Source organism: Caretta caretta, chromosome 15 (genome assembly GCF_965140235.1).
Source record: "Caretta caretta isolate rCarCar2 chromosome 15, rCarCar1.hap1, whole genome shotgun sequence".
In the NCBI taxonomy this organism is placed as follows: Eukaryota; Metazoa; Chordata; order Testudines; family Cheloniidae; genus Caretta; species Caretta caretta.
The window spans coordinates 24705947-24727748 of NC_134220.1; the positions used below are offsets into that span (position 1 = coordinate 24705947).

At 51.8% G+C, this 21802-nt stretch overlaps 1 protein-coding gene across 12 annotated transcripts in view; it reads left to right on the forward strand.

Moving 5' to 3' along the window:
• The window catches only part of NCOR2 (nuclear receptor corepressor 2), a 404021-nt gene that overhangs the window by 308520 nt on the left and 73699 nt on the right, over positions 1-21802 (forward strand). For all 12 annotated transcript variants that reach the window (XM_048821124.2, XM_048821129.2, XM_048821126.2 and 9 more), the window contains 3 exons: positions 4403-4545; positions 11918-12065; positions 17773-18298. In XM_048821124.2, the coding sequence (XP_048677081.2) occupies positions 4403-4545; positions 11918-12065; positions 17773-18298 (817 nt within the window). The remainder of the gene's footprint in view (positions 1-4402; positions 4546-11917; positions 12066-17772; positions 18299-21802) is intronic.

A 21802-nucleotide genomic window follows, 5' to 3' on the forward strand; every position in this document is an offset into this window, starting at 1 on the left:
TCGGAGGCGCTGAGCCTGAGGAGTGCCCAGGGTGCCTCTCGCCAGCCCCAGTGGGGCAGAGAGCACTGAGGACAGAGCATGTGTTCAAGGCAACTTCTTGCGTCAGGGTCAGGCGCCTTCTGCTTTTAAGACCTGGTTTTAAGTTACCGCACAGTAGCTGCTCTTGCTACCGAGGGCTCCTAAGTGCCGGAGCCCCCAGGATTTAAAGAATCAGCTTTTTTTTTTTTTTCTCTCCTTCCTTCCCTTTCTTTGGCTGCTGCGAGGGAGTGAAAACAAAATGAGCGGGGAGGATGTGAGTCAAGAACTCCCGGCGCTTGGTAACAAACTGCTCTGCCGTGCAGGGCTTTGAAGAAGTGCTCTCCCTGTTTATTCTGATCTGCCTGCCGCATGCTCGGAGCTGATTTTCTGGCAGGCGAAGCTAGACTCGGAGAATGTAAGTACAGCCATAGGGCAGTAATGAAATGCTGAGCTTCTGGGGTGAACGTTAAGGATGGGGAGAGAGCGCGCGAGCGAGTGTGGGCGCGTGTGCACACTTGTGCACACACCTATCCTCTCCTCCTCGCCGTCAGCGCAGGACTGATTAAGATCTGGTCGGCTGGTTAGTCACAGTTTCAGTTGCGGTGCTAAATGAGCGTGCGTTTTGTGAGAGACAGACCTACGTGTGGCAGGCTCGTGTGATAGAGACGTGGGGAGGGGCAGCAAAGAGTGCGTCGGGGAGGCGGTGGGGTGGAAGGGAACACTGTCGTGACGTTGCTCAGCAGAGCCCTGGTAGTGTCTGGCGAGTGGCCTGTTCACCAGCGAGATCCAGGGCAGCTGCTGGCTGCTCCCGCCCTGAGAGTACAGATAATTATAGTTTTGGGAAGCAGGTGTTGCTGTTTTGTTCTCTTGCCTGCGAAGATAAGGGCATCTGTACGCACTGGTTTAATCCTGCAGAGGGAAGGTCTGTCTGTGCTTTGGAAACATGCAGCCTCCACCTCGTGAGATAGCCACAGACACCTGCGCGGCTCCCCTCCTGCCAGCTGGATGCTTGCCTCCAGGCCCGCGCCAATTGCATGGTGGAGAGCGGGCACACTGTCCCCAGTAGGCGAGGGGAAGGGTGCCGAGCTTCCCAAGGAGCTGGGCCTCGTGGGGCCGCTGGAGCAGGTGACTTTAAATTGAACGGGCTTCAGCGCAGTCTGGTGATTGGGAAGTGGCCCTGCAAAACCGCTGGGTGCAGCGCACCTGACAAATGAAAGGGCAGCTGAGAGACTTGTTCCGTGCCGCAAGACAAGGTCAAGCTGCACTTGGAAATAGAGTGGGCACGGACGGACCTTGGGGTGAGACCCTTCCCAGCACAGTAACAGCCATTGCAATTCGCACACCTGTCTGCCCCATACCGTGCAGCCCAGTCATCTCGGAGGACAACACAATCGTACAGAGAGTAGCGCCGGTTGTGGATGCAGGAACCGTTGTTACTATTCAAGGCCCTTGCCCAAGATGTAGCTTACAATTCCGGCCCAGTCTGTTACCCTGGGGAGTAAGCCCTCCAAGTAGCAAAGAGTGAACGGATTGATTCATTCGTTCATTCTGGAAGCGATGATGAATCGCAGTGCATGGGGCAGGCCTGCTTTCCCCTGCCTTGTGTAGCCAGTGTGGGGGGGAGGGATCTCGCAGGCTAGTGTCTCTCAAGGTTGGTGGCAAGATGGATTCGAGAGGTCCCAGTCGAAAGCAGCAGCAGCCGAGGTCGTGGCTTCCAATGGATCAACGTCGGGAGTTGTGGAGCTAAAGCTCAAGCCTGACTCTTCTGTTACCCCCACTCTGCTGTGCACGACGGGTCTACTACATACAGCGCAGTCAGGGCTGCAGGGCCATGCGAGGGTGCAGGATATGGGCACTCCTGGAACTGTCACTCTACGTTCCTGGCTGTGCTTGGGGTCACCCAGAGCCGGATGGGTGTTTATCCGAGGGCTGGTTGGCCCGGGTACTGGTTGGCATCTCTTTGGGGCAAATCCCACGCCCCTCTCTCCTAGCCTGTGTAGGGCCCTCATCTGCCATGGAGCTGGTGTGCTTCTGCTGCATGGGGGTGGTGGGTGGGATTTGGGGATCACTACACTCCCTGTGCCCCGGCCCTCTGGGGGTATTTAAAGCTGGGACTGCTGGTTCTGCAGCTACTCAGCTCACCCACCTGCCCGGACCCGGGGTGCCAATTCCTGCTCTCCCAGCCCCTGCTCTGATCCCAGGGGGGCGCTGCTGCTTGAGCTGTGTGTGCTGGTGCTGGGGTGTTTTATTTGTCAACCTTCAGATTCACAGAACCAAGGCAGCCTTTTTAGAGCGGGCCCTACACATAAACAAAGCCGGTGTTTGTGGGTTCATTTGTTCGTTGCTAGAGCACTTTTAAAGGGAAGTATAGTGCGGGTCCTAAGGACATGCCAAGGGCTTCCCTGTACCATGAACGAGGACTCTGCCTTTGATCTCGTCAGGGCTCTCAGGCTAAGGCCTGACCAGTATGGGGATGGGGGGACCTTCAAGGAAGACCCTCCAGTGCTGCAGGAGGGTCTGTGTCAGTGGCATTCTTTGCACCAAGGGAACCCCAGCATGGTGTCAGGCTCTGCACCAGAGGGGCCAGGCACAATGGGCAAGACAGCTTTTGCCAGTTCGTTTTGGGTGCTTCGTGTGTCCTTAAAATGTTGCTTTTCATGGGACTTGCGATAGCCTGTCTTCGCCAAGCATGTTAGAAAGAACGTGGCAAGGGCAGGCAAAAGGCAAAGGAACGTGGACCGACGCAAGGGCCAGCCAGTTGCAGTCCCACCTGACAGTCGGTGTGGAGCCAGCTGGAGCTGTGCAACGTCTCATCCCCAGGGCTTGTGGGCAACCTGATGGCAGCTACCTAGCAGGCCAGCCCCAGCCCAGCCTGGCAGAGGGGGAGACGCCAGGGTCTCATGGACATCTCAGTGGGTCAGAGGGAGCAGTGGGGTCAGGCTGGCTTATTTACATGCATGCAGGGGAAACCTTAAAGGGGCCACATGCCCCTGATTCAGAGCTTCCAGCTCGATGCGGGTTTGAGGCCGTTGGGCAAACCAAGTCCCCAGACAGGTAATGCAGGGAAGGACACAGATTTGTAAGAGGGTAGCATCCTGGTTCAGCTGCACAGTCCCAATGGGCAATACAGTGGCTGTGATGGTCTGCTCAGAGCTGCAGGGCGCTCATTAAGTGAATGGCCCCTGGCACCCCCACCTCGAGCTGGTGTGGATTCTCTTGCTCCCCGCACCTTTATACACTGTGAGCTCAGCTGGCCTCTGCGTCCCAAGGGGAGGCTGGTAATTTCCCTACTTTAACTGTGTTTGGCCTCCTCCCAGTGCCAGACGTGTAACTAAATCTTTGGCAGTGCCCCAGGTTTCTAGATCTTTCACAATCCAGGTTTCTCCCTCCTTGGTTCCAGTGGCCTCTGGTTTCTAGTAGCAGCGTTAGCATGTCTCTCTCCACAGTGCCTGTGGCAGGCATATTTTTGTGTGTGAATATCCCTCTCTATTGTATTGGCTGGACCCGTGTCTATTGCATATAGTGTGTGTATGAAGCAGAGCCGTGTGGTAGCATTGCTCAGAGGAAGGGTGGTCCAGTGGTTAGGGCAGTAGCTGGGGAATCAGGGGACCTGGGTTCAGTTCCCTGCTCCACCAGGAACTCCTTGTGTGACTTTAGGTAAGTCACTTGTCAGCCCCTGGCTTGATGCCTGACCTGGAAATCTTCTGTATGTGAGCCCACGATTAGCACTGATGATCTCCTCCCCCTCCCCCCCCCACTCCTCCTTCCAGCAGTGGAGTTGCCTGGGTGAATACATCACTGCACTTACGTCTCGGCTCCTGTGTTTGGGCCCCTCCTGGCCATCTCTGCATGTGCATCCAGCCCATCCAAGCCTGTGGGCTCCAGCTCTCGAAAGCTCTGTCTCTCTGATAGTGGAGGGTGCAAAAAGCCTTTCCCCATCCCCGTTAGCCCCCCCCCCGGGTAGGGATCAGGCACAACTACAGCCATCCGGGAGGAGGGTATGTGCTTTCACCTTCCGAAGGGGTAGAGCAACAGGCTTCTGGTCACTCCCTTGTGGGGCGCTGTCACTGTGCTGCCCCCAACAGGCCATAACGGCGTGGTCTGGCCTCAAACCCGCAGAGCTGTCAGCGTTGTTGGTAGATGCTGCTACAGCATGCCTTGTTCCCCAAGACTGCTGCTCTGATACTTTTCACCTGGAAAGAAAAACAGGAGCCTCTCGCTCATCCTCTTGGCCACGGAAGTGTCGCAGACGGGTGCTGGTGACCATATTGTCCCAGCAGAGTTTGGTTTGTCCGTGGGGCGTGACCCAGCCTTCGTGCACCGCCCCACCCTTGTGAGCGTTAATCTTGTTTTGCCCCCTCTGATTTTATTTTCCCGGTTGCAGGTCTCCTTGAACATGGGCGGAACTGGTCGGCCATTGCCAGGATGGTGGGCTCCAAGACTGTGTCACAGTGCAAAAACTTCTATTTCAACTACAAGAAAAGACAGAACCTGGATGAGATCCTACAGCAGCACAAACTAAAAATGGTAAGCAGCCCGCCGCAGCCCACTCCAAGCACCACAGATATTTCCCGGCAAACAGTGACACAGCTTCTGACGTTCCCAAGTCCAAAGGGAAGTTTTTCGTCCCTGAGAATTTTACTGGGTGAAAATCACGGAGCCCAGGCTTCAGCTGACAGCTTATAATGAGAAAGGGGGCGTTTGTCCTTTGGCCCTTGGTATTTTCTGGCTAGGTTGGGGGCTCCTGTGGGACACAATGACCAGGTCTCGGACGCATACGTGCTACTCAGTGAGAGAAAAGGAGATAGGAAGGAGAGAGTAGCCGCTGTGTATTAAGATGCATAGCCAGATTGTGATCCCAGTTACAGCTGTGTGAATCCATTGATGCCAGTGGAGTTGTACCAGTTTACCCCAGTGTCATGGAGATTGGAAATGGGCCCAGTAATGCTGTTCATTTCCGGTGCAGTCTTCAACTACTGTGTGTCCCATGGTAGCTCAAGCACTGAGTCTAAAGAAATGAATGGCAAACTGACCACAAACAGCCAACAAAAACCAAACCCCACAAGGCTTTCATCCCGTTTTAACAATATTAGAAGGAGGGAGGTTGATTCCCAGGAAGAACAGTCATTGGGATGTCCAGAGACAAGCATGGTCCAGTGGCCTACTGACAGGAGTTCAAATCCTGACAGACATTTTGATTCCTTCCATGGTCTGGGGCAAATCACTTAGCCTTTCTGTGCATCAGTTTCCCTGTGGCAGAAAGGGGATAATACTTTCTTCGCTCGGAAAGTTCAGGGAATGAATTAACTGGCGTTCACCAAGCATTCTGAAGATGCAACGCGCCACTACAGATCTGCTAAGTATTATAATTATAATTTCATTTGTAGAGGACCTTGGGGTTCTGAGCTTCCTGGCTAATAGAATTCACATGGTGTAACCCCCCAAGGAGTGCTTTGGAAATGAAAGGGACAATGTTCAATACAGGAATCTCTCCATCAAGCTATTACAGTATGAGTAAAAAGACAGGAAAACACTCAGTGACTCAGCCAGGAATTGAATATCCTAGTCACTCTATAGGAACAAGAAGTAGAGCGGACAATGGTGATTCTTTTGATCATTTCTCCAAGTTGAAAGATACTCCTGTGTTCCTCTTTGTGTTAGAGACAAAGCAAACAAACGGTACAAAGAAAACAACAAAAACATCTACCTAAAGAATGGGATGAAACACTCACACACAATGTCTCCGAATAGAGCTTTATGTTATAAAGATCTAGTGTTCGTTCCTTGGGAAAATTGGAAGGAAGATCGCTGAACTCAGTAATAGAATTGGAGTTGAGTATAATAATTTATTCTGCTTCCTAATATTTCAGAAATTGCACTGCATGGGCGTTTTTCTGCAGAACCAGTTTTCCACTCATCCTTTTCTCCCCCATTCATATTGTTCACTAGCGCATGCAGTTTAGATCATCATCATCATCTAGTCTTTTAAATGCTGGGGGCTTTGGAATTTAGGTTTTGTATAAAAACAATGAATGCTCAGCTGTTATTTATTGAGCTCCATTGTTTTATGGCAACAGCAGATGCCATAAAACTGAATAAAATAAAAGAACAACTGAGAGTGAATTTCCACAGACTTTCCTTCCGAACTCCTAAATATAGTCAAAAGTAGACCAACCCTCCTGATGGTTTCCTGTATAGAATCTGGGCATGCAAAATAGTCAGCTTTGACCTCCCTCTCAGTGGAAGCAGTCAGAGGTCAGGCCAATGTGTCATCAGGTAATTTTGCAATGAAGGCTCTAGCTTGTTGCATGACCTGGATGTCAGCTGCTATTACTGATCTCCCTGCAGATAACGTACAAGGAAACGGATAGGCTCTGCATTCCCAGTTTTGCTAGAATGTTGTTTATTTAATTTAAGGAGGATAGACTCAGTGAGTAACGCTTGTTAATTTCTCAAATGTAGCTTGTTTATGGTTTGTAGCCCTGTTGCTAGGATGGGTATAACAAGGGTTTTGTTACAAACTCAGATCTCAGCCCAGCTTTGCTGAGGTCTCTAGAAACCTTCAAGTGAACCAGAGCACAGTTTTGGGAAAACCTGAGTCGATGTATGGTTTAGCCAGTGCCAGTGCGTGGTGTTGAATTTCAGCCAGATGAAAGTCACTGTTCCAGACGGTTTCATCCCAATGAAACTCGGTAGCTTCAAGTGATCTTCAGCTTAGGTCTGAGGGCTCATTCAAATGAGAACCTAAAGCATGGCCCAAGGAACATGAGCCCATTCGAGCCCAGGCTGACTTGTGCTAGTGGGGCTCACATTAGCACACAAAAAGTTGTGTAGACACTGCGGCTTGGGCTGTCAAGTCCCCTTCCCCCTGACGCTTGAGAGCCCGAGCCACAATCCTAGTGCAAGCCCCAGGCTGGGAGGCTGGCTCCCAGAGGCAGTGTAGACATACCCAAAAAGGGACTCTGTGGGGCCTGTTCTGCCCCCCACTGCCCAGGAAAGCCATTCGAGCTGCAGTCAGAACGCAGGTCTATGGCAGCTCCTTCCTCTTTCTCTGGGGCGTGGGTGGTCCATGGGCTTCCACAGCTTTTCCACTCATGCCATGCTTGGGGTTTGAAGTTTAAGGGCTGTCCTTTTGTCCTTATAGAAAATAAACCTCACCTGGAGAGCTGTTGAGAGACAGACTTTGTATACTGGGAGCACAGGGAAACACTGTGTAGCCCTGTCTGCCTTTCAGCAGAGCTGTACAAGGTCCCAGACGTCCCTCTTTCACTGGCTTGTGACTGGAGGAGAACCCTCCTGGCAGTATTGGATTAAGACAGGATCAGATAGGCGGGGGGGACCCAGATTTTACAGCCCCACCCCTGGAAATACCTGCCTGGAGCTGTATATTGACAGCCCAAGAAACCCATCAGAAGAGTCGGTGCCTCTGATTAGGGTTGAGTCACGCCACCTTTGAGCTTCATTCTGAGTCTCTGCCTCTGGGCATTTCGACTCAGTTCTGTTGCAAGCACCTGAGATCTGTTCTTGGCTTAAGCCTCGGTTGGTCTTGACCTTCTGCACACTGATCTCTTGTTTCATTAATCACAGCATTCAAGGGGAAAATGGGGCATTGTGATCCAGAATGTCCTTTCAAGTTGCTCTTGCCTTGAGCCATTGGAGCTCAGACTCTCTCTCCCCATGTGGGTGTCTGCCACTTGTGCTGGACTTGTCTTAGGCCAGGGAACGATGTGGCTCATATTAACCTATCAAAGGAAGGGTCCCTACAAGTCTGTGAAAGATGTCCTCAGGGCACCCATCTGTGCGTTTTCCTCAATTAATTAGACGGAGCCTGCTCCCTGTTAGACGCTGCCTCAGAATCTGGACAGCTCCTAGATTGGCAGGATCCTGGTTCCGATCCTCTACTCAACCGTCTGCTTTCCCTTCGGAAGAGGGGAATGAACTCTTTGCTGCCCTGGAGGCACTGTAGGCTGGGGACCCCATTCACTCGCTCATCCCATGGGCTGAGGGAAAGAGTTAGATCCAGTCACCCTTTCCTATTGAAAGGCTGGCTGTCCCTTTCCGTGTGTGTCTGGGCTGTGATTCCCAGCTGCGGAACAGAGGCCACGATTCCTCTCTGCAAGTGGGACCCTGTGGGGAATGCTTCCCCTGCTAATATGGAACCTGACCCAAAGGCCATTGAAGTCAGCGGGCATCGGATCAGGCCCTTGTTCTCCATGCCAGTCCTGGGACTGACGCTGGGTTATCGTATTGGGCGACGGTCGGCATTCACTGCTAGAGTACACCATCCTGTGACCCGGCCCACTGGCCGGATTTAATCCATCCCTTCTTGGGTAATGGAACTTCCAACATAAAATGGTCTACGGTCCTCACAAAACGTGCCCCACCCCTGGGCCCTGTGGTCGTCACACCCTTCTCCCAGGGCTTTCTACTGTCTCTGTTCCCTTCTCAGGGGCCAGGACTCCTGGAGTTTTCCCCTCGATCCTCTAACAGAAATCCCAAACCAAAAATATACAGACTCAAACTAAATTCTACCCTTGGCCTCTCTTCCCTCTCTGCAGCAGTGTTCATCCACCGAGCACCTCCTAGGGCTCCCTCCCTGGTCCTCCAAATCTGTGCTTTGTTCAGGGCTCACCTCTGGAGCCTGCTCCACTCCCAGTGGCTGCTTTGTCTCTCTCCTGTCCTCGTGCCAGACTTCCCCACTCAGGATCCCTGAGCTTCCTCCTCTCTCATCCCAGGGCCTGACTGCAGAATCTGTCCCTTCTGCATTAAACTTCCTGCTTACCACGCAGCCCCTTCTCAGCTGGCCATGGTCTCTAATTAAACCTGGCTCTCTCCCTCTACCCCAGGTGCCAACAGGTAACACAACTGGCCTCTCAGGTCCCCATTAACCCTTTCAGGGTCTGCGTGGGGTACACACCCCATCGCAGTGGGCCTTAGCTTCCGATCCCAGTGCTGGAATACGCACGGCCCTGCCACGCTATTTCGGGAGTGCCAGCGTTGTGCTTTTAGGGAAGGCTGAGACAGCTGCTGATGGGGCATAAATATAATGACTGCTCTGTATCAGGAGCAGGGTTTTTTAAAGCCGCTTTGGCTGCTCGCTCTGTGTCAGGTGGTGATCCCGTGAGGAGGCCACATTTGTCCGGGCTGCTTCTTTCCCTTCTGAGGCAGATGGCCAGAATGATGTCACACTAGCAGGTTGTGTTAGCTATATCCTGGCCACTCAGGGTTGTTCAGGTGGGGTGGAGGAGTGGGGAAGGCTCCAGTAACACCAGACAGCTTGGAGAGGAGGTTGAGAAGAACTGCTGATTCTCACCAGAATTGGAGACAACTTAATAGAGCTGGCTGGAAACCAGCCACCCCAGGTGCCTGGGTTGGCCATTCTCCCCCTAGGAAGTAGAATGACACATGAGGCATCGCGGAGTGCTCGGAAATAACCTGCCGTGGGAGAAGTTCAGGGTTTAGTCTGGTTTGGTTTATTTCCCTTTTGACGTAGATGTCTCTGCTATCACGTAAGCCAAAGACTGCCGCGCAGTCCTGCTCGAGCTATCCTATACATTCCAAGGGGAAAAACTCTCTAGGATGAATCTAGCAAGTCACTTTTAATAGGACACACTGTACGCTTAGCACCAAGGAATAGGATGGATGTGAAAACCACTGAAGTACTGATAACAGGGCTCAAACTGAGCCTAGGGAGCTACTCAGTTACATACCAAAGAAAGGATGGAACACCACGTAAAAGCATTTAATTCCTGCATCAACTATGAGCTTCACCTTACCATCATCTCATTTATTTATTCTTTGTATCTAGCACCTCTGGGATTTGGAGATCCACTGTGCTGGGCACTGTACAAACACCTCGGTTCTATGGACAACCAACTTTTGCCTTTAATGCTAAATTTGACTGAAGCCTCTCTTCTCCTCACTTTCGCTGCCATGTGAACTGAACTAATGTTGGATGATACATTTGTAGTTGCTAGGGTCGCCCATCAGGGATTAGGGACCCAGTGTGTTAAGATAGGCCACCCTTACCCATAAAGAGCTTCCAGACGAAGTATATGGTGACAGCCGGTGCGTTGAGTTTGATGGAGTTACAAGGCGATGGAGTTTGAGCAGGGATGAATTTGGCTGGATATGCCTTGACCAGAACCCAAACCTTAGAGCAGAACGTGTGTGCATGCAGCTTGAGCCTGTCACTAGGTATGTCCCCCTCCCCCGAACTCTGCTTTCAAGATTCAGATTGCTTCCAATAGCTCACCATTGTTACTTCACTGCACAGTGGGTCTCTCGCAGCCCCTGAGGCCTGCCTGCCAGAGCTTTCATCTCTGCATGGGCCAAACCCCGCTGCTTATCACTTAGTGCAAACATAAAAGCCAAGTCTGGTTGATGCAGGGGCTTGTTCCCAGCTAATTTCCCAGCATAAGATCCCACTCGTCAGCTCCTCTGAGTCACAGACACATGAGTAAGAGAGGCAGTAAGGTGAAGAAGGCTTTGCCATAGTAACGCAAGAGCTTTGTCATCACATTAGCATTATCTGAAGGCCTAACTATGAGCTGCTTCTTCAGACAATAACATACAATTATTGAATTGTTCCCTTGGCACAAATTGAAGCTCTGACAAAGTTCTTCCCGAGGGAGCAGAGATTGCCGAAAGAATGGGGTTACCGCAGAAGTGGGTGGGTCAGCTCAGAGGGCTCTTTGGTTCCATTTGTAATGCCTCTGCTATCATGTAACTTCTCAGGTGCTTCCAGCCTCTCCTTCCCAATTCGATACAAAGCGGTTAAAGCGGCAGTGTTGCCAAGCAAAAGCAGTTTGTGGGGTTTTTATCCAGTGGTTTTTGAGTCTATAGAGACAGGGGGAAGACACCCCCCCCACACACCCCACCTCGAGATCCAAAGGTAGAGTTCGCATGCTGCTGCAGCCTTCATTTGCCATCCATTTAAATAAACGTTCTAAGTACGTCATTCGAGTGGGGCGAGCGGAGGGAGCAGCAGGTGACGGGCATGTTCCTACTGGTTATATTTATTTCCGTAATGACCCCGGAAAACATTAGCAGAGACGAGACTCTTGATTCAGGCCAAACAGTTTATTGGAAGTAGCAGTGTGTGTCAAGACGTGCGTGACTGAAAATCAGGTCCCCTTAAGGTGTCTCAAGTTGGGCATCCAAAAATGGAGACACCCACGATGTTGACTAAAGTTTGTCTGAGTTGCCATCTTAGTCATCTGTTAATTGGCTTCATAATACGGTGATAGATCTTCCAGGCCCAGTTTAGTTTTAAAGATAGGCACCCAATTAATTCAAATTGAGGCCAACTTCTTGATGGTAATTAGGTGTCTTAAGGTCTGAATTGCTAGCATTTATGCACACACAATTGTGCTGTCAAAATGGAGACCGGTTTTATTTTATCACATGATCGTTTGCAATGCTTTCCTGCTCTTATACTGCGGTATTGTGCAAAGAGGAATGTTTCCTTGTTGGCCTCTCCCAACAGCCTCCTAAAGGTGGCGTGCCACTCAATTAGTAAAAGTTTCGTTGGGAAACTTAGAGGGCTGGTACTCTGCACATGTATGCCAACTGTAGAGCAGGGGGTTCCACCCTAACTCACACTGAGTAGGACATTACTCTGTGAGTAGTCCCAAGGCATGAGGCACCACTCACAGTAAGGATGGCATTAAAGTTGCTCTTTCTGTCATTTCATGAAGTCTGCCCTTCTGCGGTGCAGTCACTAAGGTCCAGGAGCGATAAGGGGGTAAAGAGAATCCAAGAATACGTAGCATTGTATGTAGCCTGTTACCTCCTTCCCATTGAGGATTACAGGGAAAGCACTGGCCCTGCAGGCCAAACTCTGCCTTTGGTTACTGTCGAGGGCTTAGTCTTTGACCCTTCACTGCTTCTCCCGTAGGAGAAAGAGAGGAACGCAAGGCGGAAGAAGAAGAAAGCCCCTGCCGTTCAAAATGAAGAAGCTGCCTTCCCTCCCACGGCAGAGGACGAGGAGATGGAGGTATCGGGGACAAGCGGCAACGAAGAGGAGATGACCGAGGAGGCGGAAGGTGAGACATTTGAGGGGCGGTGGCCCTGGGGGGAATTGGCTCGGGTTTGTTTGCTTCATCCCTGGACCCTTGGCTGCAGCCGAGCAGCCCTTTCCTGCCAGGGGAGGAGACAGGAGAGGCGTTTTCGCCCTGCAAATGTCAGTGCTTCCATGGGTCTCCCTAGTAAGCGTGTCTCCCGGGCGGGAGGAGTCATGCTGGGGCTCTGGCACCCTGAGGATATGCGTGGGCGATGCTTTCACACCACACCGGAGACACAGAAGTGCTGACATTGCTGGCTCCTCCAGGTTTCACGGTCGCTGGGACTGTCCTCAGTCACAGCCCTGGTCTGATTTATTTGTGGAGGCCGTGAAGCTCCATACCCTGGTCAGCTGATAGCCAGGATGCCCTCAGGCTGAGGTGGGGGTTGTTTAGATAGGGGTTTGATTGGCAGCTCCGGTTGTATGTCTCCAGGAGTGGGAGAGCACGGACAGTGCCAGCCTTCCCCCACTGCCTAGCTCCAGAGGGATTACCCACAGACAGGTGGTTTATTTCCACAGCCCATTTATGCTTTGGCCTCTCTTAGACAGCCCACCGGGAACCCAATTGGTGCCATTTTGGGGGATAGAATTTTTGTTAGTTTCACTTTCAGCCACTACTGCTCCTGGCCCAAATTATCATTGCTGCCCTCGTAGGACAAAACCTTGTATCCTCGGACCGATCCCTTGAGCCCCCTCCCTTACCACTGGGCATCTCTGGGCTGGTCAAGGGTGTCATCTTGCATATCCTTAGGTTTTCCATCTCCCTAGTGAAGAGTCTGCAGTGTTATTGGCCTCCAGTCCCCACGTCGCTAGGCCTTGCGCACGTCTAGACTTTTGTAACTCAGATTGGGTTTCCTTTTAAATAAAGGCCTGTTCAAGCTGCGTGACCCCCAGCGAGGCGAGAGGGTTGGAAAGCAGGTGCCGGGGTGGGGTGGGTAGGAGCAGTCGTGAGGCAAAGTAAGCGTCACTACCCTGTCTGCTGCCCCAGGCGATGAGTCACCAAAGCATTCGAGCACCAGGCATAAGCATGTTCTTCAGTTAAGTGCTTTGCTGAATCGGGAGGGGTCTACCTCACGTGCTTTAAGTTAAGCCCAGGTTGAAGTGCTTTGCTGACTCCGATCCCCCACGAGCGAACCAGCAGGAGGGCTGGAAGAGCCAAGACTGCCCTGTTCTCTCTAGGGCATCGCTTTTCTGACTTTTCTGACCTAAACAACAAACACCCCGTGGCTTCTGCTTCGGAAAGTCGTCCTCCTTCGGGGCAGCAGCACGTTGAGTAGCTTCTAAGCCACAGGGTCAGCCCACCTCTGCATTGTTTAATATCTTCTTTCAGGCAGGCAATTTCCACACTCCCATTGGAGCAGAAGAAAGGGAGCCAACCGAAAGTGACAGTTTTAGCTATTTCTGGCTCAGAAACCTCAACCGGGAGTTTGGGAAAACGTGTGTAATTTACGGCAATGGTCCCATTTGACTTTTGTCAAAGTAATTTAATAAGTTAACCAGCGGTGCTGACACCATGCTGAGTCCTGGCCTTGGAGACCAGGCTAATGGGACTGGAAATGGCAAATCTTTTCAAGTCATTGTTGAAAGTGACTCACGATAAGGCAGGTTCCAGGTAAGTCTGCGCTGAGTGATCTGTGACTCACAGACCTGGTGTAAGATGTGGTTCTTGCTCTTTGTGAGAGCTGTTCAGAGTAAAACCATGTGTTTTAAGATTAAAGACTTGAAGACCGATCTCTTGACACACTTAGAAGCTTTACATTATTACGGCTTCAATTCTCGTCTCTTATTCATCCTGTGAGGCAGGTGGGACTATATTTCTGAAGTGGGCTACTGAGCTGAACAAAGCTGTAAGCCAAGTGGATGAAATGTCACAGGAGCAGAAATGTCAGAGCAGCAGTACGCTTGAGCAGTTTGCCTAGCTCCCCTGTGACATTTGGGGATGCATTTTGGCGTAATGAATACCTACCGGAGGGGAGGGCTTTGGATGAATTTGTTGCGCGATTAATTGTCTGTGTCCGGACGACCTGGTTTGCAAGCGCAAAGTGTGCGTACGGCTCACCTAACGCTCCAATGAATGAGGCTCTTGTAGCAAAGGCAGGCTTGATCACTAACTGTAGTGTGCACCTCACTGTCCGTGCTCATCTCATTCGCAATTCAGCTCCTCACGCTCGCAGCAGGCTTGCAATATTGGGAACGAACACATGGAAATCTAAAGCCTGGTTGAACCAGAGGCGAAATCTCTGCAGACATCTCTTTGGCCTCAGCAGACTGCATTTCCCTTTGGGAAGGGAAGCGGGTGCATTTCTGAGCGAGGCTTTGGCCAAATACACCATAAATCTCTGTCCGGCCTAAATACTGTAAATTCCTGGCCCATAGTCCTTGGGTGACTGTGTTTCACTGATTTATTATAAGTAAATAAACATCAGGGAAGGCTGAAATTCCTATTGGCCTTGGGGCATTTTTCTGCCAAGAAAGTGGAATACTTTGGATGTGCTGAGACGTAAAGCTATCAGAATACTGTTCTTCTGCGTCCATCCATTTTGGATATAACTTGAAAGCCTTGCAGACCGATAACCATCTGTGTCTGGAAGGAATTCCACCTTCCCTCCCATCCTTACAGTATTGAGGGGGAGAGCACTGCCCTTAAATCCCAAAGCAAGTTCATGTTGACCCTACACCTCTGACGTTCTGAGATATTCTGAGAGCCCTCAACTCCCACTGATAGAGCACACCCTTTCCCTTGGGTCAGGAAGTCCCTGAAGGAGTTGCAGGCCATCTTTCCAAGGCACAGGTCATTCCAAATATTCCTCCCTTTGGGACAAAGAAACAAAAGCCGTCTCTGCTCTGAAACGCCTCCCTGCATCTAGACGTGAGTGTTTTCAGCTCAGGAGGAAGCCATTTCCCATAGATTTGGGGATGATCCTGGATGCTTAATTATTAACCTGTCCTGAAACTCTGGGATATTTTTCCTCCGGCAGACCCTGATCTCCTTTCTTTTCATATTGGCTGCTAAACAAAAACGTGTGGAAGGCTCCTTCTGCTGCCATGGATTTCTTCGTGGCTGGGCCGTGGGATGGGGGAAGGCTGGTATCCATAGTCACAATGATGCAGTCCTGGGAGGCAAGCAGAGAGGTTGGAACCTTGGCTTAGGCCTTGATCAGATTGGAACTGGCCCCGATGCCTTGATGAGAGCTGGTTGGAATTTTGAGAATGATGCAAAGAAGAGCAAAGGGAGCGATTTTTAAATGTTGTCATTGGATCATAGGGCCAACAGACAGCTCCCGCCTGCCTGGTTTTAGACGCAGTGTTCTGGCTCTTGGATTCATGACCCTGTCCCTTGGTTTTTAAGGCTGGGCTCCGTTATTTGAATGGCACCCAGCCTACAGGATGCACTCAGCCCGGGCAGAGAGAGGAGCAAGCTTCTTTCTGTCCTTGATGTGTCATGGACAGTATGCGGATCCCAGTGCTTTGCTGTTCAGTTCAGAGACTGGGTAGGTCGACATTTTTGTGTGGGGTAGCGGGAACAGGAGACTGAGACATTCCGTGTTTGCTCCTGTATAGGGCAGGTAGGGAGAAGGTCAGACCACAACACCACTGAGGGGGGAGTGCAGAAGAGATGAGGAAAGTAGCCAGGAGGCTGAGCAGGTGTCCCCGTCCCACGCAGCTAGGGGGGGAGCCTGGCGGGAGCTAGACCTGAAGGGTGTGCTTTGGGGGGGGACAGGCTGGGGCAGCTGGTTCCAGGCTGAAAGCGCGTGACCCTAACACACATCATATGGGAGATGGGGATTTGATGCGTCCACCTTGTTTTACTCCCAAACACAGTCCTGTCTGGCTGGGCACTGGTGTTCTCCAGCTGGGACAGGGGAGAGCAACATGACTGGGACATATACAGGCCAGATTTTCAGCTCCCATAGTTCCCCGTGGAGGAAAGGGAAGCATGTGAGTCGGGGGAGAAGAGATTCTCCATGGGAGCTACTGGGTGCTGAAAATTTGGCCACAAATGTCTCTGTGGAATGCACTGTAAAATCTCCCTTCGTCTTGGGGGTTTGTTATGGTGTGTATAACCCATAACTGCATTGTGATGGGGATTCCCATTAGCCTGCTGATAAAGCACTGGACTAGAACTCAGGAGAGCTGAGGTTTCTTCCCAGCCCTGCCATTGGTCTGCTGGATGATCTCAGGCAAAGCACTTCAGGCCTCAGTTTCCCCAGCCATAAAAGGGAGCTAATGATGCTGCCCTCCTTTGTAAAGCACTGTGAGATCTACTGATGAAAAGCGCTAGATAAGATCAAGGCAGTGTCCATTTTTGTTTCTTGACATTTAAGTATAGTGATCCGGGAATGGGCCAAGCCCGTGGCTATTGCTCTGAAATATGGGGAAATCAGATATAATGGCTCAGCTCCCAGCCACCCAAAGCCTAAACCCAACTGATGGAAGCTCTGAAATCATTTCCGCCCCCGCCCCTGGCAGTCGGGTCCCTCTGGGCCGTTGCTGAATGAATGTGCTGAAATGTAACGTGCTGGATGCTGGAGAAGGAGAGGGGGGAAATGATGAACCACATGCTGGTAGATAGGCTGGAGGGGAGGGATAGGATACAGAAGGACCTAGACAAATTGGAGGATTGGGCCAAAAGAAATCTGATGAGGTTCAATAAGAATAAGTGCAGAGTCCTGCACTTAGGACGGAAGAACCCAATGCACAGCTACAGACTAGGGACCGAATGGCTAGGCAGCAGTTCTGCGGAAAAGGACTTAGGGGTGACAGTGGACGAGAAGCTGGATATGAGTCAGCAGTGTGCCCTTGTTGCCAAGAAGGCCAATGGCATTTTGGGATGTATAAGTAGGGGCATAGCGAGCAGATCGAGGGACGTGATCGTCCCCCTCTATTCGACATTGGTGAGGCCTCATCTGGAGTACTGTGTCCAGTTTTGGGCCCCACACTTCAAGAAGGATGTGGATAAATTGGAGAGAGTCCAGCGAAGGGCAACAAAAATGATTAGGGGTCTGGAACACATGAGTTATGAGGAGAGGCTGAGGGAGCTAGGATTGTTTAGCCTGCAGAAGAGAAGAATGAGGGGGGATTTGATAGCTGCTTTCAACTACCTGAAAGGAGGTTCCAAAGAGGATGGCTCTAGACTGTTCTCAATGGTAGCAGATGACAGAACGAGGAGTAATGGTCTCAAGTTGCAGTGGGGGAGGTTTAGATTGGATATTAGGAAAAACTTTTTCACTAAGAGGGTGGTGAAACACTGGAATGCGTTACCTAGGGAGGTGGTAGAATCTCCTTCCTTAGAGGTTTTTAAGGTCAGGCTTGACAAAGCCCTGGCTGGGATGATTTAACTGGGAATTGGTCCTGCTTCAAGCAGGGGGTTGGACTAGATGACCTTCTGGGGTCCCTTCCAACGCTTATATTCTATGATTCTGTGCTGTCGTCTGCTTCAGGTGGGACGTTGACACTGGTGATTTCCAAATGTAGGTCTCCATTCTTGCTGCCAGTTGACACTGGTGCATCCTGCTTCCCCAGTGTGGTTACTCCAGCGTAACCGGGAAGAGAATTTGACCTTTCGTAGGGAATAAAAGTGTTTCACAAAGCTGGGGAAGTACCTTCCTTCTTGTGTCTGCCTCATGTTTGTGTGTTAGATGTTAGTAACGAACGCTATAGATATTGATTCTGGTTTGATTTCCTTTCAGCTGCAGTAAATCACAGCTCGGATACCGAGAGCATTCCCTCGCCGAGGCCTGAAGCCAAAGAAAGTGGAGAGAATGGGCCCAAGCCCACGCCTGGGCGAGACTCCGGTGCAGAACCTGCCCTCAAGGCAGAGGATGCTGATGCTGTTACTGCAGCTAATCCCACTGCTACCACCACCCCGCAGCCCCAGGAGGCAGCTGCCGAGCCAGCCAGCAGTGAGGAGAAGCCGCAGGAGGAGCTGGTAGTAGACGTGGTGAAAACGGAGGAGCCAGAGGAGAAGCCCAGCGAGGAGCCCTGCAAGAGCGAAATCAAAAAGGAGGAGAGCAAGGACTCCCCAGAGAGAGACAAGGCGAGCGAGAAGAAAACGGAGAGCGTCAGCAGCGCGGCGGGAGAAGAGGCGACACCCAAAGCTGAGAAGAAGGAGAGTCATAAACCAGGCAAAGCCGCCGGGCTCAACCCCGACAGCGACTCCAGCGCCACCTGCAGTGCGGATGAGATGGACGAGCAGGACGCCATGGACAAAAACAGGTAAGAAGAGGTGCCTGGGGAGCAGAGCCGGCAAAGCAGGTTTGGCAAAGGGGCCGGATAACCTCCCTGCCTGTGGATGCCTTGGCAGCTGTGTGGCTGGAACGCCTCTTGCAGGGGAGGTCGTGTCTCAGGACGTGGGATGTCAGCAGCTCGTGCTGTGGCGGGGGAGATCTTTCTCCCAAGTACGGTGATGGGCCAGCGTCAGGGGTGCATGACAGATGAGGTCTTTCCTGAGAAGTGCCAGTCATCGGCCATGGCGGAGCCAGGAGGCAAGGAGAGATCCCGTGGGGTCCTTCCGCAGTCCCATAGCCCTGTCTCCTTCATGCCTACCATACAGAAGCTGATCGTGCCAGCCTTGTTCAGGCTGAGGTGCACCCACTCCACAGAAATCAGCGAGACCATTTGCGGAGTATGGTGCTGCTCTGGGTGAGGGTGTGCGGAAGTGATTGGGGGCCTAAGGCGCAGAGCAGAAAGCTCCAGACTCCTGGGCGCTTCTCCCAGCTCTGCCTCTGACACGCTGTATGACCTTGGGCAAATCACCTCACCTCTCCGGGCCTCTATTTCTCTATCTATAAAATGGGATGATGATAAGGCTTGCCTCCCTCACAGTGAGCTTGACAGGCATTATTAACTGAGGTTTGGACCCCTAAGATGGAGGGGGGCGACAGAAGTAAAGGGGGGGGGGAGAAGCATTTTTATTAATTAGGTCTTTATCCTGAACTAGCAATGAGTGCATTTGCTGACCAAGTAAGTAGTTCCCATCTCTGCTGCCTGCCATCCCCATTCTCATCGGGCCAGCCCTTGTCGAAAGCTCTTTAATGCCTGTGTCTTTGAACCTTGTGCTGGCAACAGCTTCTGAAGGGAAAGTGGAATAAAGGGCACTATGCTGCCCTGCTGTGTCACAGACCCACGATAGACGGCTGTGGACAGCAGTAAGACAGAGGTCACTGGCTGCAATACGCTCCTGTCCTCTATCGCTGGCAGGCTCTTGTGACCTGGGATTTCTGGCTTATTGCATAGACTCAGTCAATTTCAGTAAGGGTCAGTGGGCAGTTTCTCCTTCAGTGACTGCATCCTGTTTGCAGGGAAGGAGCTGCGTTGATCTCTCACTTACAGCATGGAGAGGGGACTGGGATCTGAATTGTTCCTGGGGTGGAGAGAGGCATTTAAACATCTAGACATTAATTATCTGTGAGGAAAGCAGGGCAAGTCACCGGCCCACACATGCTGCAACTCTCTACGCCTCTGCCATGATGAGTGTGATCGGACTTTTAATGGGATCTCCCGTATTTTCCCCCCTAAACACTGGGGAAATGAAGACATGGCTCCTCCCACAACACAGTGTGCCCTTGTTACCAAGAAGGCTAACGGCATTTTGGGATGTATAAGTAGGGGCATTGGCAGCAGATCGAGGGACATGATCATTCCCCTCTATTCTACATTGGTGAGGCCTCATCTGGAGTACTGTGTCCAGTTTTGGGCCCCACACTACAAGAAGGATGTGGAAAAATTGGAAAGAGTCCAGCGGAGGGCAACACAAATGGTTAGGGGGCTGGAGCACATGACTTATGAGGAGAGGCTGAGGGAACTGGGATTGTTTAGTCTGCGGAAGAGAAGAATGAGGGGGGATTTGATAGCTGCTTTCAACTACCTGAAAGGGGGTTCCAAAGAGGATAGATCTAGACTGTTCTCAGTGGGAGCAGATGACAGAGCAAGGACTAATGGTCTCTAGTGGCAGTGTGGGAGGTTTAGGTTGGATATTAAGAAAAACTTTTTCACTGGAATGGTGAAGCACTGGAAAGGGTTACCCAGGGAGGTGGTGAAATCTCCTTCCTTATAGGTTTTTAAGGTCAGGCTTGACAAAGCCCTGGCTGGGATGATTTAGTTGGGGATTGGTCCTGCTTTGAGCAGGGGGTTGGACTAGATGACCGCCTGAGGTCCCTTCCAACCCTGATGTTCTATGATAACTTGGGGCTGCATGTGGAGACAGGGAAGCAGCTGCAGGGTGTTTTAGATTAGCAAGGAGGTGAATATTCAGGATTTTCAGGGGTGTGGCCAGACTTCTGGAGGAGGCAGCATTCTAGCAACTGTACCCTCCTCCCGGTTCCATGTGCCCTCCCCCTCAGCCAACCGATTCCTCAATCCCCAGCCCTTGAAAGATGTAATTTATAAAAACAAATTCTAAAATTGATTTTCCATCACTGGTCCCCTCTGCCCTCCCTCAGCAGCGGTTGGTTCTATGGGTGAGTGGGAGCCATCTCGGTTCCCTCCCCTCCCCTTGTGAAGAATTGCTTTTGAGGAGGGGCCCCTCGCGATGGGAGTTGTCCCCCCCACATACACAGAGCCAGGGAGGTGTCCCAACTCCCCGTGGGGAACTGGTTTGTGGGGGAGGGGAAGCCAGTTTGACAGGAAAGCAGGATGCAGGGGCGTAGTGAAATGACTCACCAGTGCGGCGCCTCCTGCTGGTTGTCCTGAGAATTAGGTTGATTCCAGCTCAGAGCACCCTCTGCTGGCTGGTGGCTCACCTGCCTGAGGCCCCCGTGTCCCTACCAGACCCCGATGTCCCTTACTCTGGAGTTCTGCCCCAGCAGTACCCCCACTCTCTGGGTCTCCCCTCCCAGGGGAACCCCCAACCCTCTAAGCTCACCTTACCTCAGTGGCTACTGCCAGTTGTCATCCAGCCCCCCATTCACTGGGGCAGACTGCAGTCTGTAATGGCCGCTCATCATTGGACCTGCTGCCTTTGCCTACTCCCAGGCTGTATCTCGGCAGCCCCAGTACCTTTTTGGGCCTTTACCAAGGCCTGCAGCCTGGGGGTTTACCAGGCTGGAGCTCCCCACCTCCCCTTTGCCCTTCCCCAGCACTGCTCTGCTTCAGGTACCTTGCTCCCAGGCAGCCAGCCCTTCCCACTCCAGGGCTAGAGTGAGGCTCCTGTCCCCCAGCCCTCTTATCAGGGCCAGCTGGGCCCTAACTGAGCTGGCCACACCTGTGGCTGCTTCCCCAATTAGCCTAGCTTGGCCCCTTTTAACCCCCTGCCTATCGGAGTAGGGCATGTGGTTCAGGGCTAGGAAGCTGGTACTGAGAGCTAATAGCCTGGCTGGCCCAAAGAATGCGAAAGCAACAAGTTCCCCTCGATGAGCCTGCCCTCTCCAGCGTGTACTTGAAGGAGACATGAGCTCTTTAGGCTTTGCTGCTGCACTTGCATGGAGCCTGGTGAGATTATTAGCGAGCACTTGTGAGCACAGTTTGCAGAATAGAGTCAAAGATGCTGTTCGTACTTCCTGTGGGAACGGCAGATTCTGCTGCAAAGCTGCTAAGAGATAGGGCTGCGGGTGAGTCCTGGCCGTGCTGCCTAAGGCGACTCTGACAGTGCCGTAAGGCTGGCCCTGTCGCTCTTGGCTTTCCTGCTGCAGAGTTCAGGCCTGTTTGAATTTGTTGTTTCTCCTTTAGGCAGAGGAAGGAGCCCAGCCTCCCTCCTCCCCGCAAACCCCATACTAATCCCCG